The sequence below is a fragment of the Cygnus atratus genome, chromosome 3 (genome assembly GCF_013377495.2).
Source record: "Cygnus atratus isolate AKBS03 ecotype Queensland, Australia chromosome 3, CAtr_DNAZoo_HiC_assembly, whole genome shotgun sequence".
NCBI lineage: Eukaryota > Metazoa > Chordata > Aves > Anseriformes > Anatidae > Cygnus > Cygnus atratus.
Window position 1 is genome coordinate 113,200,529 of NC_066364.1, and position 19,644 is coordinate 113,220,172.

The following is a 19,644-nucleotide window of genomic DNA, read 5'->3' on the forward strand; positions in this document are numbered from 1 at the left end:
CATTAATAATATGACCTGGCATATCACTGACAAAAGGTTAAAATTGTGAATCAAGGTATATACTTCTATGCAACTTTATGGACTAAAATAATTTAAAAAAATCTTAAATCTTTAAATGGGTCAATAAGGCGTGCCACTCGCATTTATGCCTCCTAAGGTATGCAGTCCTAATATATTTCTTGTCTTGTGCATATATTGACATGCTGTAACAAAGACATCCTGTGCAGAGAGAATATCTGCCTGCTGTTAGAATTACAGATGACAATAGAAAAACTATTGTCATGTGTCAGCATAGTGACAGCTTTCCATGATTGGTTCCTGTCTTTCATTCCCCTGCAAAATGGCATGTATCGCACTTGCAGGACAGCACTGTACAACGTAACAGGTACTTTTTTTATAACGGGTGCTTCTTGTTTGCTTGATCTGTGATTCACTGATCAGCAACATCTGATGCATGGGGCAGGGAGTGCAGGAAGAACCATCTTGCTGTGCTCAGAGCTTGAAAAATGCATCTTGGGGGCTCTGTGTTTTTCTGTGCTATTTTTGGTTGAAATAGTAACTTGAGAGAACTACTGATATATACATAAATGTTAAGCTATAACAGAAGAAAAAGACACTATGGGAAAAAAAGGAGGCTCTGGATTCTCAGATTGTTCTTGTGGGGACCTTGTATGAATTATCGAGGGGCGTCTGAGTAGGAAAAGTGGTATTCTCGGAAACTGCACATTTAAATACTCACAGAAGAGGGGAGTCATATTTCATTGTTGGTTAGCTTTACAGTTTGAAAGAAACACTGCATTAGAAACTGTTCTCTGATGTGATCCAAGATGATCTGTATTTCTGAAAGTCAGTTCTGATGCTTTTTGTACGATCTCCAGGGCTAAAGCAGTTTTCAGACACAGCTGCAAACTTCTGAACTTTGCGTTAGAAAAGGTGTAACTTGATCAGTTAGGGTTCGACAGGTTTTATTTGTTTATTTAATTGAGACTCTGGATCTCCTCAAACCTTTTAGTTTAAGTGTGAAATAAAAGCTAGGACTGTAATGCCCTATACTCCTTTGCTTCCCTTGTCATAGGAGCCTCTTCCTGCTATGTGACTTTGGAGCCTTGAGGAATCTGGTTTTTGAACCTATTTACTTCCCCTTGACGTAGGAAGCTAGAAAATTGCATCAAAATACTAATCTTTATCTGCCTTTTGATTTATTTATTTCTCAAAATAGAATATCCATTGCTCCTGCAACCATAGACAAAAAGGCCACATGGTGCTTGCACAGTATTACTGTGTTAGGAAAATACTTTGGTTACTATATGAAACAGTTCCTTCAGTGAGAAGCAATAAGTTAACCCAGTAAATTTTTCCAGATAGCTATCTCCATTTGACTCACTCTTTTGTGAAGACTTATGGAAGCTTTGGTCTCGTTGCAGAACATTTGTCTCTGAGACATCACGAGCTTCTGGTTACCAAAGAAGTCATCATCTTAACTGGGAAAGGATAATAAAATGATTCAGACTCTGTTTACAGGAAAGTTACTAAAACAAGCATACTTCAAATTTAATGTAGAATTGAAAATTCATCATAGGGAGTTTCCTGTTGGGTTGATTTCAGTATTGTTTAGTGAAAATTTGTGAAGTGTAATAAGACATATTTAAACATAATGTGAGATATTTAAGCAAATGAACCAGACCAAAGTTTTCACTAGCTCATGCGTGATTTGGAAATGCGTTGCGGTAGCTCTGACTTGTTGCTATCTTGGTTCATGTTAATAAAACTTTTTCACAAGTTGGCTAGTGATGGTGGTTAGTTTACAAATGAATGAAACTATAAATTTGAACCCACAACTTTATATTGTACGTTATAAATCAGGTTTAGATTACTGTAGTTCTGTATGCATTTATTTTGTGTCTAGTCCTGGTATTATCAGCACTATTTTCCCGGTTTGAGACAGTAGAGATGTACAGGTGTGATAAACCTGCGGACAGTGCACGAGCTAGTATTTGATTCTACTTGAGATAATAGGAAATACCATTCTATTGGAATAATTATGATAATTATTTTTTCCCAGCCTTTATCTGGTCGAGGTATGTGAAACACTGCTTAGTTATTTTTCTTGTTCAAAAATAGATGTTCCTAGTTGAAAAACTGAAGGAACAAATTTATCTTTTCAGAAAAGGGTGGCGGGGGAATTGTTTTCATTAGTTATCTGTCCCTGCAAATTGCTGGCGTGTGATGTGCTGAAAGATTTTTACGTATGCTGCCAGCAGTGGTCTGTAAGTTTACTGCCTTGTAGGTTGATATAAATATGACAAAAAGAAATCAGTTTGTCTGTGGGGATGTAGAGATGTGTGATGTGTTAGTAGAATTGCAAGGCTGCTTTCCTTGTGGTTGTTCCTGGATCACATCAGTGGGCTGCAGCTGTTCTTAACCTATATTAAGTTTTGTGTCTCTTCTTTTTTTTTTTTTTTGTAGCAGACTCAATGTTATGGGAACTCTTCAATAAAGTTATTCTCTTGGGGGAAAATAAGATAATACATCATGCTAAAAAATAGCTATTGTCTTTTTGATGCCAATTTAGGAATTACTTAAATTCTGTAGTAGTAACATCTGGCTTTATTACAACTTGGAGGTGCATAGGCTCACTCTTATTTTTCTTTCTCATTTGCTTGATTCAATTGTAAGCCCCATGCTTCTTACCTCATGTAGTGTACTAAATTTATCTTTAAAGTTGTTAACAGGTTTTGTTTAAGAAAAAGTCAACTCACTAAGTTTTTGCTGGAGCATATTCTTATTTAGTTCTATTCATTACAGCTAAATTTCATAATAATTACATTTTCTTTGTTTAAAAACAAATGAGGTCCAAATTGTGATCTATGGGCAAAATACATCTTGCAGTTTTTGCATGTTCTTTATGCATTACTTTGTCTTGAATGAATAAATATGAGATAACTCTCAATTGTATTGTGGTCGAAAGGTTTCCAGCATGGAATTAATGAGGCAATGAACGGACAGACCCTCCTGTAAGCAACTGCTGAAGGACACTGTATTGTGTGATCCTCTTGAAGATAATGTCCTAACCAGGACACTTTTCTCAGTAACTTGAGAGTTTGGCAGTCTCTGTGAAAACACTTTTTTCTTGTGCTCTCAAGAATGGCCTCCCTTTGCTGTGTAGTTGTACTATTTTAGGTCTTTCATTTTCCTCTAAATTTATACCTGGCTTCTACTCAATCAGTTTGCTATACAAAGATTTTTTTTGCCTTTCCGTTATGCCAGTTATCTGTAGATTCAATGGCAGAGTGCCCCACTTCAAACAATTCAGTTTAACTGAATTGTGTTGATCAGGAGATACTGCCCATTTGAAGGAGCATGTAACTGAAGACTAAAGTGTAAGCTTGATGATGGAAGATTGTAAGATTTTGGGACAAGTACACACAATTCTTCTGCCATCTGATCCTGGGCTTGTTCTCAGACTTCTAATGCTTACCTAATGCTCCAGGGGGGTTTTAGTTGTTCCTTTTTTAGCCTTGGAAATGACGGTGAAGGAGTAATTTTTTGTCCTGTTTCCTGATATTTTAGCAGTTTTTGAGAAGTGGTATTTGAAAACTCATTTTGCCATGAAGGGGAAGGGTATAATTGTGTGATGAGTAGTCAGAAAGAAAGATTCTTGGAGAAGGTCACTGTGGTAATTGGGGCTTAAAGTGGTGGCAAGAACAAGAAGCAAGTCAGCGAGCAGCTCCAAGACACGGTGCTAGACCTGCCTGTGTGTGTTTGTGCAGCGGTGTGCCCAAGCCAGCCAGTGCTCCCAACTCAGAGCTTTCGGAAGCACAGAGATGAGGCACGCAGCAGGCCGCACTGCAGCCAGTTTGGGTTGGATTTAGTTATTCTTTCTTTGTGCCAGATCTAGGCTGGCTTCATCCAGAGTCACTCAGTTTCCTCTGTTCTGGGCTTGTTCGTGCTTCCAGTAAAGTGAATGTTATCCGTGGAGACTGAGCTGCCTTTGTCTGAAGCCAACTTAGGCCTGATGTCTTACCAGCTCCAGCTCTCTGCCGTGTGAAAGCAGTTAGGTGCTTTCCAGCCCTAAATCGTTTCTGGAAGCTGCAGAGATGTATTTATGTAGCTCTGCACCTAAGCTAGTAAGTCCAACTGGATTATAGCTCATTATTGTATGGAGCCAGCACAGTGCTTGCAGCCTTGTGGTTAATGAGGAATTAGCTAGAAACATATACAGATATTTGGGAATTGACCGCATTTGACTTCTCTCTATATATTCTGGTGTCCATAGAGGTTTTAGGCCCTGGTACGCTCTGAAGTTGCAGGTCTGATCAAATTGCAGTCACCTAAATGTGGATAATTAAAACCATTGTTGTGTCACAGCTGTTAAATTAGTTGTGGCTTTCCTTTTTTTCCTCACTGGATTACACAGCTGAGCTAAACTGGTGCTTGGTAAGACCTCTTCTAGCTGGTTCATCTGCTTCCTTGGCACCAAGGGAAAAAATGTCAACAGATGGGAGGCACAGCAGCAGAATGACTTTCTTATGTGTCTAGAAGGTATCACCAATGTGTTTTCCTCTCCAAGAGGAAAGAAGTCTCCAAGAAGACTTTTATCCAATAAATATGCACTGTACTCTTTGACCACAGCTCTACGTCCGAAAGAACATTACAGGAATGGAAAAGAGGATGGCTGAAAAGCAGTGGGTATGAAAGCGTTCCTACAGAGTAGCACTAATGACCAATTCATCTTCCTCGTTGGCAAGTTTCATACAGAAAGTACTGAGGCAGTAAATGGTTGGCAGCTGGTGTTTTTTAGTTTCTTAAAGACAAGCCTTTGAAAGTTAAAGTAATTTTTATTAATAGTCCAATAAGCAGACACCGTGTCAAAGTAACATAGTTGTAGGTAAATTCACTTATTCCTTTGTTGACAAAAGGCTGAATCAGATGGGCTACATCATGCAGAGGAGTTAACTGTGGCATTCACCAAAGATGATTTTGGTTTAAAGGTGTCATTTTTTTAAGATTAAACTGTTAAAAATATTTGTTGTATATAATGAGCTGTATCCAATATCATTCCTGTGAGAATGACTAGTAGGTGAATTGAGAGAGAATTGCAGGATCTGGATAAAGATGACAAGTCAGAGACAATCTTACTGTTTATTCTCTCTTTATTTAACCCTCTTTGGTTTATGACTTCGTGCAGTAAAAATTTCAGTAAGGTTGTGAGAGAAACTGCTGGCATAATTGAACTTTCTGGTGACTCAGTGTCATCCTTTTAAAAAATAATAATTAAAAAATGTTGGATACTGTCAAATGCAGCTTTTATTTTTTGCCTATGGTGTTAACGGCAGAGTACTTTCATAGTTCTACCTATATTTTGACTATTCCTAATCTTTATATTTCCTTAGGTTGTGGAGAGCACCTTGTCCGAACCATACTGGCCAGAGAATGTTCGTGTGCTTTGCAAACAGAAGATGCCCACCAAGCTCTCCTAGAGACTATGCAAAACAAGTTTATTGGTAAGTATCTGGTGCTAATTGCGTAAGCATTTCATAGCATTATTTAAAATACAATTAACCCTATTAAATAAACTTAAGATACTTATTTTTATGATTTCCGTTGAAACCCTGTGTTGCAGTTGGCTTCAAATTTAGTGTTGTATTACATCTAAAGAATGTTAAATCAAACTACAGAGGAAAAAATCTAAAGGAAAACCCTTGGAAATATCTAAATTGATATGTGAGTCAGAGAATACCCGGAGAGGTTTGAAGGAAGAATTTCCTGTCTGAATCACTGGCTGTAGCATACAACTGCATGCTTTAGAATTGGTGGTTTAGCAGCATTTATAAAAAGTATTCATCACATTAACCCTTTTAAATATAGCAGACCTCAAAACCACTGCCTTTTCTAATTTAATTTCTTGGACAGACAGCTTCTGGTTTGCTATTTACATTATGAAATTGATTTCTTGAAAAAGTGATGTAGACTACATTCAAGACTATTGTGAGGTAAACACAATTTTTTCTTGATCTGAGAGAATTAAGTATATGTGAATGTAGATCTTGTTTTCTTCCGTCAAGTTATAACCAAAATATGAACATGAAGTTTTAAAATATCTATATGAGCTCGAATTTACGAAGATAGCATAGACTTTAATGGGAATTCTGGCATACATGTTGACTTGCATTGTCTTTATACACCTTGAAAATTTTGAAGCTTTAGTATCTACAATTTTGACTTTCAAAATTTCTTCTGGAAAACATAGCGCTTCTCGTACATGGTGTTGTAAAACTTCATTTTTATGGTATTTTAATTAGAACAGAGAGCGACATACAGATACCTCTTTAGGACCCGGGAACTATTGCCCCTGGTCTTAGTAATAATTCTATTGCAGTTCTATTATTTCTGTTTATAACGTTGAATCCTTATTGAATTCTGCTTCTGACAGCATTACATTTGACTTTTTGAGGAGAAGCTACCTCCATATTAGAAGGCTTCACTTAATAATATACTGCTGTATTGCAGTCAATTCTAGGTGCTGTAAAAATGCAGAACAAAATAATCCTAGTATTTTCCCCAAAGAGATTATAACTGAAGCAGAACAAATGTAACTTTTTGTATTAAATTATTTATTCCAGTGCACAAAGTCAGGGATTTAATTATCCAAGAGGTCTTTAGGAAGCATGCATGTGATAGCATCACTAATTTGTAATGTCGCTCTGAAGGTTCTGTATGACCAGGTTCCTGACCTGACTTCAGGAAAATCAGGTCTTTAGTCTCCCTACTTTCTAAAATTATTGTGCAGTTTGTTGTAGGAATACCAAAAGAAAACATAAATAGTACATATCCTTGTTTGATTTCATGTTAACACACAGATGCATGTACACACACAACAGCTACCGCCAAAATAGTGTCTTTAATAGTACTTCATAGAAACTGGCTGATAAAAGATTAAAAAAAAAAAAAAAAGTTCAGGAAATTTTTAGTTGAGGTACTTTAAGTTGCTAGCAAAAGTGCAGTTCTCTTACTGTTTGTCCTGGTAAAGGTATTTTTAACGTGATCAACCAGTTTCTTTAACTCCTTTTTTTTTTTTTCCTTTGGTTTCAATATATTTTGCCAACAGTTTGCATAGCAGATGTTTTTTGTTTTAAATGTTAACTGGCTACTATGTGATATATGAATTGTTTTCTTTGCTGAAAATGTTTGTACTGGACTTAAGAAAATATTGAATATTGCTAAGCTTTTTATTATACCTGAAACTATAAATTACAGAGAAAGAGGAGCTGGGCAGACAGAGATACCAGGCTAACAGTGTGATATCTTATTGCCTTGGGAAAACAGACTAAAAACAACAGAACAGGGGAAAGTGAAAAGTATGAGAGGCAGTATCAAATTCATGCTTTTCTTGGCAAACTTGAAAAAAAAAAAGTTTTATAGTTCCTTTTTTTAATTTCATATGTTAATTAGTGATAGGTCTTACTTGTATTTTCAGAAACTTGTCACTGCAGGTTTTTGTTATCTAACAGCAGGGATGTGTATTACCTTCTCAGTGGTACTTTGGGGCAGCATTAAAGTGAAACGTTTTTTAAAAAAAAAAAAAAAAAAAAGGATGCAGCCATCTTTTTGTGTAAGTGAAGTGCTTCTGTGCCTTGATTAGAAAGGGTAAAATCTAGTTTGTCCTCAGCTGTCCTATGGATGAAGAGGCTGAGAAAACCTCAAAGTCCAGATAGGTCTTGTTGTTTACATGTAACATCGTACTAAGTTTGTAGCCAGTAGTGTAATTTTGAGGAACTTGGCAGTTCTGAAGATGGAATGCAAAGTTATGTCTTGCTAATATAATGTAAGAGCTGAAAAAATCAACTGCATGTCAAACATTAGGTTTGTACTAAATATATATTTATTTATTTCTGTAAATTTTCATAGAGGTTAATGTATTATTTGCTATCTCAAGATGTATGGTATGATGCAGGATTTCTTACCATTGTAAAACAATAGGTTAAAACAGCTTAATAGCCTACTTACTAATGGCATGGATTCTTTCCTTGATAGTCTTTCTTAAAGTCCTATTTTGTGGTCATGTCAAACTTTCGCCAGAATTACAATGGACCAAGGCCAAAAAAAATTAATAGCTTTAACAAAGCAGAGCTGGAATGTTTTGTCAGAAATCAAAATGTGTGTTACTTGTATTGGAGGGAGGAACAGCTGATTTTGGCAGTTGCCATCAGATTGGTGCTTCCTGTTTACAGAACTCTTCAAATCTCCACAGAGCCCTGGGAATTGTTCCAGCAAGGGAATGCCTGGCTTAAACAGTGAGTGCTGTTTAAACAGCAGGTGATGAACAAACTAATGGCAGATGTGCTTCTCTCATCCTTGCTCAGAGCCAGCTAAGCGTGGATAATGCACAATTGATGGTTGAGCTGGAGGTGGGAGAAATTGAATTTCAACTTTTTGTAAGTTGAATGGGCTTGATATCTACTATACAAGAATGCTAAAGGCTTGGTTTGCCGTCGAAGAATGGTGTTCTGTAAACACAAATACCTTCCATACAGAAGAACAGAGGATTTTGTTACTCATCATTCCTTTCAAATGTGGCCAAGTTTGTGGAATGTAGACTTAGAGTAAATGTTTGTGTCATCTCACTGGCGGGAAATCTAGGCTTTTAACAATGGCAATGTTACGAATTCTGCTTCAAAGTTTCTTATAAGCTATTAGAAAATAACGAGCTGAAAGACATAGGTGGAATCCGATATTTGTTCCTTCCTTAGCAGAGAAGTGTTCGTCTATTCTTGAATTTTCAAGCTGTACTTCCATCCACAAATGAGCAATGTCTGCAAAAAGGTTTTAACAGAATGATAACAACGCAACTTTCTCTTTTAGAAATTTTGTGCTGAATACCTCTCTTGGGGAAGGAGTTTGGACAGTTAGGAATCACAGAGCATAAATTTCTCCATTATGAGATGTACTCATTGGTGGAAAAAAGCCTAATGCCACAGTTGCCAGTGACTGTTGTTACGCAGGGTTATTTTTGCTTTATACTGAGGTGCTGCATCTCACTAAGCTTTGTAGTATCCCTTGGGGTTTGATAGCAGAGGAAGCATGCTATGGAAGCATTATTATGCCTTCTCCATGATGCTGAGAAGAGAATGAAGTGATCCTGAAGTTTCGTGTAAAATGTTTCATCCACTGCAAGTTTGAGATTTCAGAAGTTTGTATGGGATGGTAGGACAGGTCTCTCTCTAAAACTGAAAAGCTAACGTGACACGGTGATGTTACACAAGGGTTTGTCTAGGCCCAAGTCGTGCTTCTCCTTATCAAGAGCATTGAGATCTTTTTGCACAGCAGTATCCTCAGTTATTTAATTTCTTAAAATTTTACTTGTGAAGTGTGAAGGTACAGTTCCTTTTTCCTTGCAGCTTCTTTAAAAATTCCAAACAGAAGTTTTAAACAACTTATCATAAAATATGAAAATTTCTGGTTTCAAACAGCTTGTGCTTAAACATTTTACAAATAATAGTGCATGAAATTAAAAGCAGGTTTCATTTAGTGCTTAAGTATTCCTCTAATGTTTATTTAAATTGTTAGCTTGAAGTTTAGCATGATACATAGCAGAAGCAGAGTGGTGAACAGCTTTGTTTTAAAGGCGTGCTGTACAAAGGCTGACAAAGTGCAGTGCCATAGGTGAACTATGGACTGTTGGCCTGAGAAAATCTGAATTTCACTCACGTTATAGCACAAGATGCAGAAGTGTTTAGCTGGGGAATGCTATGGCGCTTAATTTGTTACACCGCGCCACGGCCAGCGTTTAGACCAAAGTTCTAAAGACTTTGAAAGCTGATGTAAACAGTGAAGCTGGTAATGGTTTCTCTGCTGTGTAAGAGTATGAATGTCAGACATCTGATGAACAGCTGGTTAGTCCTTCAGCTGGTAAAGTGTAAATAAAACACTTCTACTCTTAAGAAGGTCTGTGCTAGACTGGATCTGTCCAGTAGCTACAAATGGGAAAAAAAGCACAGGATCAGAAATGCTCATATTGATCGTATGCTTTGGAGTAAGTCCTCTTCATCTTGGGAGCAGATTAATTTACAGGAGACATAGAAGAAAAAATGTCCTTTATTTATAGCTGTAGTTCCTCCAGAACGAGGCTGAATGTTGAGGCCAGTATTTAACACTTGTGAAATCTCTGTGCTCTGTTCCTGTTGGAGGCTGAAATGGGTCTCGGTGTTCAGTTATGGTTGTTCTTGCAGAACTTGAAGGGATCGGTGAATGGTGGAGCTGCTGTGAAGATCTGTTTGCTTATTTTAAAGAGACCGTTATTGCAGATTAATAAGGTACAAAATATATAAATAAAAACTCGATCATGCTTTCCATGTGTCAGATAGCATTAACAGACTAGTTGAGCTTTGAAAGAAGGAAACATATTTTGTAAGACAATTTTATGACTGAGGGAGGTGAGATTTAAACCCAAAGTATCAAATGATGTTCTTTGTTTGGTTTTCTACACCTTCTCTCTGGTGTGGCCAATCAGTGCTAACATTATTAGCTGATGCTGTACTTCCAGTTTTGCTTTGGATTTTTCTTACCAAATTCTTCCATGTTATGCCACTACAAACGGAAAGGAACAATGAGTTTAGATATTAGTTTAGTTTAGATATTAGTTTAGTTTAGATATTAGTTTTAGTTTAGATATTAGTTTAGTTTGAGATAGCAATTATACTTGATTACAATAAAAAAAAAAAAGAAAAAAAAGACCAGTGGGCGTATTTTATTTTATTTTTACAGAATTTTTAGTTTTATAGCAACATCTGTCACTCTTAAGAGTACAGAGAGAGCAAAATGATGTAGAAGCCTGGGAGCCAGATTTCTTTTTTCTTCTAATGTGAAACCTTTATGGCTTTAATATACATAGAAGTTCTTTATTTGCAAATTTTCTCTTTTTATTTAAATATAATTTAATACAATATATATGAAAAATGCCATTACCTATACTGTTGTTTTTATGTCTGCACTATTCTTTCTTTTTCTGAACGGCTTGGCTTTTAATAGAATGATTTTTAGAACTGAATTAATGAAATATGTTCCTAACGTTTGAATTCATAGTATTTTTGAGAATACTCAAATTGCTTTATGTGTACTTTGCATGGGTTTTATTTGGGAATAAAGTATAATACTATTTTTCTATTTAGAAATAAAGTACAATGCTATTTTTGTGCCAATGTTTTCAGAAACTTATTAATGGATGCTCATCATTCAGCTGTCTAGAATCTTGCTTAACTTAGACCTAGTCATTTACACTGTATGGCTGTGTTAAAATACACCCTTTAGTGTAATCCTCAGTAAAATGTATGCACATCAGAAAAATCTTTGTTTTAAAAAATATTAATATATTTGAAACTCTCTTTTAAAACAAATTCTCTAATTGGAAAATAATGCATTCTTTGTTTTAAAGAACGTACAGTTTTGTATGCGTTTAATCTGGCTTAGAGACTGATTTTAAGGGAGGAGTAACAGTCTCACTGAATTTATTGTTGTGTAGAAAGATGTAATATTACTGTAGGCAACTGATTTTTACTGCCACTATTTAGAAGCTGATTCCCCACAACTTAGTAGAGTAAATTGGAGGCACATTCCGTATTGTTGCTGGTTTTGCACTGAAATGGTTTAGCTGAAGTTGCTTATGAAGTCAGTTGGAATGGATGAGGGAGCAGTCATGCAATTCGTTTCTGATGACTCTATGGAAGACAACCTCCAGCAGAAGTGGTGTGTGTGTGGAAATTATGAACCATTGTGATGGTTTTACAATTGACTATGTGTTTGTGTCTTCGTTTGTTATTTATATTTGGAGGTGAGAAGAAGGGTTGTGTTCTTGTTTCAGATGTTTTTCCGTATTTCCAGAAGAACGTTCGGACTGCAGTTTATCATAAAATGGTGTTGAAGATTAGAAATTGGCTCTGGTTTATGCTCAAAGAAAAGAGAGGAGAGAAGTTTTCAGTAACTCATCAGAAAATGCTAAATCCCAGTAATTTATTGAATTGAAACTCTGTTTTGGCTCAATTTCTATTGCTACAGCTCTGTATGATGGCTAGCTGCAACAAGAAAATCAGCATAATCTCATCATTTTCATCGTTGTGCTGTAGTATATTGGTCAACGTGCAGCAAATGAGGATAGCCTGTAGGTTCTGGGTTTGTCTTGGATGTTGTGCACTGCTGGACAAATAATGCCGTGTCTCCATCTGTGGGAAGAAGATAATGCCTCCCATCTTCTTTGCTTTGTTTGCACAGTATAAACTAAGACATTCCCTGTTTTAATACTGTGTTCAAATTGCTGACAACTAGTCACTCAAGCCACTGACTTTTACTCATCTCTGTTCCAACCCAGTGCTACGGTTGTGTTCACTCCTTACAAAGTTAGTGCAGGAAAGTCCTGGTCTATTGGCATACTGTTCACTACAGCAGCCAACTGTTGTCTTTGCTCCAATTTTGTTATTCTTAAACAAGTCACCTTCCTGCATCTGATGTGCTTTTATGAGAGCTAAAGTTAAAGCTGTACTTCATCATGCTTTTATCACACACACGGCTATTGAATCAATCCTCTTTTCAAACTGTTTGAAATGACAATAGAATGGCAGTTTACTTCAGCAAATGCTAGATTAATACAGTTAATTTTATAAATTTTGAGTTCTTAGCATGGAATTCAAAGCTTTTGAGTCTTGTTAACTGGTAATGAAGCTTCCATGGTAGGTAGTCACTGAAGGAAGGAAGTTGGTTTGGAGAAACACTTGTGTATATATTTAAACAGTATGGTGATGAGAATGTTTAAAGTAAAAAAGGAGATATGCACTTGTAGAACTAGGATTTTCATGACTGTAGTTCTGCATGTATAGGTAGAGCATTTCTTTGGAAATTGTAGGCTTACAAATTTGTCTTGTGCGCTTAAAGCTCAAGTTCTAAATTATTTTTAAATCCTTTTTAAAAAAAAACATAAAACACATGCTTTGATTGATTACTTTTCTCATTCTGTATTCCACTGAAGAAAATAAATTAACACAGCTTACAGAAAAAAAAAAAAAAACACAACAAAACTTCTAGTTGCAATGACTTTGACCATAGCATGGCTTATAGCCTAAATAATTTTAGCAGTTGAGTATAAGATTAGGTCTGCAAACCAAGTTCAGGTCAAGACATTGTCTTAGAAGTAGACAAGTTTCTGAAGAAAAGATTGAAGCACACATCTCCTATGAAGAAAATCGCTTATTTTGTTCATTTACTTGCAGAAATCAAAACACATACTTAACCAGCATTTAGTTAATGCAATGAGAGTATGTAAAGTATAAAATACATTTGACATCTTGGAAATTGTAGAATAAAAGATTTTGATTTGGGTGGTAAAACTCTTCACAACTTCTTAACCCTTGTGTTTGTATTTTAGTCAACCATGTTTTCCTGTTTTATTATCTATTATGTTATGATTGGCTTCGTTCCTGATTCACAGGGATGTGGTTGCAGTTGACGAGCAATGCCATAGCATGTAGCGATAGTTCTTGTGCAAAGTGAGTGGCACTTAAGTGACAATATCTATGATTGTATTAGGTCAAATTAGACGTACCTGTTTATTAAGCATGGTAATTTTGTTTTCTTCCTGCAATTTGGACATCTGTTGTAATGACCATCTTGTATCACTTCCGAATAAGGCTTCTCTTATGTTGAGAATGAATGTGGTAAGACGTAAAGTTTTCCCTACAGAAAAGCTTGAAGTTGGTTCTTATTGTTGTTTTTGACAATTTGCATTAATGGAGTAATTTGAATCATAGGAATAGCTGTGGGCGAATTGAAGGGGGCTGATGAGTAGGTCTGCTCTGAAGTTCTTGTGGCCAGCAAAGCCTTTTACAGTGTCTGTACATTAGCCATAGTATACTAATTTATGTAAAAGAAAATAATTGAAAAGAAATATATGAAATGCTTGTTGCAATTGTATATTCCAGTTTAAATTGCAATTTATTGCAAATGTGTGACTATGGTCTAATTGGGCTTAAGTGCAAGAATTTGGTTAATTTTGTGGCTCAAGGCATTTTAAATCGTATATAAATCATGCCATTATTTTCACATTTAAAACTATAGGAATCTCATTTCAAATTAATGACCAAAAAAAAGAATACTTAGACTTGATTCAGCTAACTTTAAAAGTTTTCCAGCTTCTGATAGAAGATTTTTTTCTAGCATATGTCTTAAATTAACAATAGAAAAGCCCCTTTAAAAAGTAGGAGATTTTTTGGCTTTTCTGCTAATATCTGTAAAACAGCAAGAAAGACCATCTATAGCAGCTTGATCATGTCTTTCTACAAAGTGCTTTAAATTGGGAAATATAAATACATTCTAAAAGTGACCCAGATTTGCTTAATTTTTTATTTATGTGGCCATCTTTATATTAATTACACTACAGAGGGAACTAAATATTGAGACATGATTTTTTTTTTTTTTTAATCTTGACACTCCATTTTTCTTTATTATATCTTCTTTGGTCCAAGAACAAATGGTTTTGTACTCAAATGTAATTTCCAATTTTTATTTACTCAGTGTTGTTCTTTTTCCCTTTTTGATTACTGGTATATTGTGCCATGATTCATTTTCTTGGAATCACTGTATTTCTCCACGTTATTTTAAAAACAGAAGTTTGAATATATAAAGTAAAATTCAAAGTACTAGTAACTGTTTCCGGGAATTGTAGTTTGAATCCGGAATGATACTGAAGACACACAAAGCATGTAACAAATGAATCACAGTATCTGTACGTTCACTAGAATCGGAGAGAAGGACTTCTGGTTGCTGACAAGTAGTCAACTTCCCAGATGTAACTTTTGAGACCTGAAGCCTTGTTTGTGCCTTTGCCTGCTACGGGTGAGGACCTCAGAGGGTCACACGCAGTATCTTTGATTTTGACAGTGACACCTTAAAAGCCTACAATTTCCTGTCACAAATACATTTCTAAAGATAATTAATGAATAATGCCACTGAGAATTAAAAAATAAAGAGGATAGGAATAGAGAAATGGAACATGTTTGGGAGATATTCATCAGAATTAATAGAAGGTTTCAAAAGCTCAACAGCTGAGCTTAATTTCTAGTTCTGCTAAGTGTATCTCAGACTGTGTTGAATCCTACACGAAAAAATAGTTTCTTTGTTCTTCAACTGTCTGTGCAACGGCAAAATATAGTGAAAAATTGTGATCTCTATTACATTGATTTGCCTGAAGAACAATGTTCATGCAGTTTATCTAACGTCAGTTTTGGCAGGGGGCTTCAGGGAGGCTTACTAGGTCTTATAGAGCAGTCTGAAGTTGGAGTGTTTCATGGCTTAGGCTGACCATCTTTTGCCATCTCCTCTTGTGTGAGTGATACTTGATCTGCTATTAATGTACCGAAAACTTGTGACTCATGCTAAAATCATACTGAGTTCTAAATTTCAAGTTTGAGATGTTTAGATATCTATCGCCTGCAGGAAAAAAAGAAATGTAGCAGAAGCACAAGAAGTTAGTGGCATATAAAGTTTTTCTAATTCAGAATTTTGCATTATTTCTTTCCACAGATAAGAAAGGGTGTAAAGTGCTTGGGAAGTGGTGGGCAAAGTTAATCACTACTTGTGCTTTAAGTATTTTTTTCTTCCTTGAGTCTCATGTTTTCCATTCTGTTTTGAATAATGAATTTTCAAGCTTCCATTTTAAAGCTGCCATGGCAATTTTCAGTGTTATCTTTGTCATTTATGCAATACAAGACCAGGCTTTTATGAACCATCAAATCTTTTTAGAAAGCTACTCATTAGAAACACTAGAAAAATTAAACTTTTTTACTTTTTTAAACTTTTACTTTTTTTAAACTTTTTTAAACTTTTGTAAAAGCACTGGTTGACCTGACAGTCTTTTCAATCCTTACTGATAAAATTAAAGAGGAAAGTCAAATAACAAAATATCCAAGAAACTAATCCTACTGCAAATAATTCTCCACAACAATTTTGCCCAGGTTCACCTTTTCTAGCCAATGAAGATGGTGTACTCGGAGGTGTGATAGTTCTTCGATGTTGCAGATGTTCAGCAGAGACTGAATCGTCACAGGAAAAGCCAACTTTACTAGGTAAGAAATCTTACTCATTTTCACTTTAGGTTGGTGCTAACTCAAGGTAATAGCTGAAATAAAAATTCTTGTTGCATGTTTACCATTGTTTAAAAGCCACAAGTTATTACAGTTGCACAAGGTAAGGTGTGTGTTATTCTTGTATTATGCCTTGCTGGTTTGTGTTATGAGGCTTCGTGTACACGAGATACTGAGTACTACTTTGTCACTCAACTTGAGCCTGATTGTATCGCTCCCCAGTTATTTACTCTAGGAAGTAATCCGGCTCAATACAGATAATACCATTAGTGATTCTCAACCCAGCAATAAAAGTTGATGTGCGCTTTATGTATTTAATCAACATCATTTCTGTAAGAGTTTCATGGACACATATTTTGCTATTAAAAAGAACCACAGATTTACAAGGTGAATCCTTACAATTCAGATGATGGTTCTGGGGTAATACTGATGAACAGCAAAGGGATTTTGGAAGTCTTGGATGGGAAAAGGATTTAGAAATAGGTTTTTGAAATAGATATAGAAATAGAAATATTTTTGGAGTTATTACTTGAATAACGTGTCTTTTTGAAGTAGACTATTAAATAGCATTTGACAATCATCCTACTATTGTCTTTCAACTATTTGAAAGCCAAGATGGTCTCATGCTGACTCCCGAAGCAGGACATGGAGTTGCTAAAAATACAGAGAATGTTGCAAGTTTGATTTATAATTTTAAAATTTAAGAATGGAATAATTGTGACATTATTGATCTAGTGGAAAGTATCCCAGCACATAAATTCTACCATTAAAAAGGAGTTAAGAAAATGAAAATACAAGTTTGATTAAACAAGAACAAATAAGATCAGCTTAGCTGTAAATTTCTTATGTTTGGAAATGAGAGTAATATTTTCTATTCATTTAATATTTGACTTACATATAAGAAAACATGTTCCTATTAAAGAAGATTTTCCTCAAAAATTTACAAAGAAAATTCCCCAAGCATTGTAAGTAAAGACTTGATTGTTCTTTTTCTTTCCACTGAAATAAGGTTCTTGCAGCACGGCTTATTCTAAACATATTTTTTTCTTTAGTGCAGAAATTTCCTGCCTTATAATATATGTTGAGTTAATCTGTAATTGAGCATATGTAGTATTTGTGTTGTTTGGATTGAAGATAAATGTGTGATACTGAACAATTTGGTGTATAGAATAATAAAATCATTTGTCTCTATTACAGGGATGACCTTTTTATATTTTTGAAACTATTGAAACAATTTTCAAGAAAGTTATTTATTAAATAGTTGAAAATGTTGGAAATGTCCTCAGAGCAAGTATGTAATTTAGGATTTTTATTGTAATTCCATTACTTTTATTAGTTAGCAATAATCACATTGCCTGCTAGTATATGGTACTTTTGGTGGACAATGTAGAAGGAAAAAAATTCTTAAAAACTTAACAAGAAAATATGCCTAGAGGTATCAAAGACAGAGAAGTATTTTGAGGATATTTGACCAGAACTGTTACTCAACTTCTCAAAATTAAAAGATAAAATAAATTTTGTCTGAAAAAAAAATGCTTTCATTGACTGTTGAACCGTTGGAGTGTTAGGGAGGGGTAGGCCTCATCAAATGCAGTTACATTGCACTGAATATGTGTCACTGAAAGTTTTTGACTAACCTTTGGCAATATCAGTCACAAATCCATCACAGGGGAACAAATCGCATACCGAAATGAAGTTCATTTTTTCTTTTATGGTGATATCTACACATCTGTCAGAATCTTCCAGTCTGCTGGGATTGTCCAAACTTTGATCTTCTGCTAAGGGTTAATTGCTATGCAAGGAAAAATGGTTCAAAGGATAAGCATACACGGCATGCTATGACCTTCGTCAGTCATATTAAAGGACTGTGAGGAATAACAACGAAGGAGTTTTAAAAATCATCTAGACATGCTTTTTACAATATGTGAAAGTCTTTCAGTAATAAAATACGTGAAAACAGCTTTTCGTGGCATCATATTTAATTCTTGTAAGACTGCTTCTGTAATCCAAGAGAAGAATTTGTACTTCGGTGCAATTTTTAACTCTTTACAGTATATACCCTAAATTCTGATTAACAACTCTTTCCATCATCCAAATTATGTACTTCATGACAGGAAAGAAAACTGTCTGTGAATAAAGCAAGAAGAATACTTTGTGGCAATTTATAAAGCTCCATTAGATTAGAACTAATACGAATAATGTGCTCTTTGTCTGAATTTTGTAGGTGTGTATGTATGCATCAGGGAATTAAAAATCATTGCAAAAGGCTGTTTAAGACTGATAAATCAGGCCACTTTTAAACTTCAGAACAACACTTCGCTTGATTAACATGCTATAAGAGTACACATTACCAGAGTTTAGTTTTCTAAATCACTATCACTACAAACACAAAACTGTTTGTAATGTTTCTATTCTAAATTAACTGTGAGTACATGGTACCACGGAGCTGATGCTCTATATAGCTGGTGCTAGAGGTCAAGGTGATCAGATTTGAAAGTGCATTGATGTGGAGGCCAAAAACAAAACAGGCTAATTTCTTCTCATCTTTCTTCTCTTACCTTTGGTGTTTCATGCTCCTCACTCTCCCCAAAGAGAAGGGGTGATAGTATCTGCTCTTGATATCATTCAGTATACTTTCAGGATCAGGTCTTGCTCTGAGTTTGCCAGGCATCTTTCTTGCTTATTGTGCAGGATTGTTCTGGTTTCATCCAACGTCTCTCCTGCTGCTTCTGCAGGATTATTTCTCTTTCACCAGATGTCTTTGTATGTCTTCAGTTCTGTCTTGCAGAGTTTACTAATTCTGCATGTTTTCCTGTATCCACTGTACCACAAATCTCTGTTTACCCCTTGGTGTTTGCATGTTATATATGTATTTATGCTCATTTCTGTGAAAAAGTGCTTGGTACAGGTTATTTTTGGATAGTCTTACAATTCTACAGAATCCTTGTACACCATCTGAGCTTATGCTGTTGTAGAGGGCTTGTGTCTGAGTTCAAGGCAAGTAAATGCAATTTATATCTGCTTCTACTTTATGGGTGGAACCAGCCTCTGCTTTAGAAGTTAATCGTATCTTTTAACTTCATTTGCAACTTTTCTATTTCTCGTCTTGGAGGCTTCTTATTGTTGAAGTAACTTCCTCATCCTGGGTATTAGTTCTGCAGTGTGTGACTGCAAATAGTACAGGAAAATCTTATTGTTTGGTTGGTAGCTATTTCTTTTGAGATTAAATTATTCTGGCAAGTAGTTTTTGTTCTTTGAGTTTTGTAAGACCCTGTTCATTTCTTTCTCCTTTCTCAATCTTTATTTTAAGCTAAGTTTTTTTCTCAAGATTCCAGTCTTGTTAAATTACATCTTATATTTTTTTAAAAATGCATTTTTATGACTTCTTGCATTTTCCTTTATAGTGGAATTTCTGTGGAGCCATACAACAGAGAGCATGTGTGTAGGATATATGTCTGCACAGGATGGCAAAGCTAAGGTAAGCCATGAGGAATAGGTTGTAATACAGTAGAATGGGTGC

General features: G+C 35.4%; 1 protein-coding gene across 5 annotated transcripts in view; it reads left to right on the forward strand.

Annotated features, from left to right (window-relative positions):
- TASP1 (taspase 1) overlaps positions 1-19,644 on the forward strand; it is an 83,951-nt gene that overhangs the window by 52,412 nt on the left and 11,895 nt on the right. For 4 of the 5 annotated variants that reach the window (XM_035552934.2, XM_035552938.2, XM_035552937.2 and 1 more), the window contains exons 11-13: positions 5,394-5,504; positions 15,996-16,106; positions 19,529-19,602. In XM_035552934.2, the coding sequence (XP_035408827.1) occupies positions 5,394-5,504; positions 15,996-16,106; positions 19,529-19,602 (296 nt within the window). The remainder of the gene's footprint in view (positions 1-5,393; positions 5,505-15,995; positions 16,107-19,528; positions 19,603-19,644) is intronic. The other variant, XM_035552939.2, reaches the window with a different exon arrangement.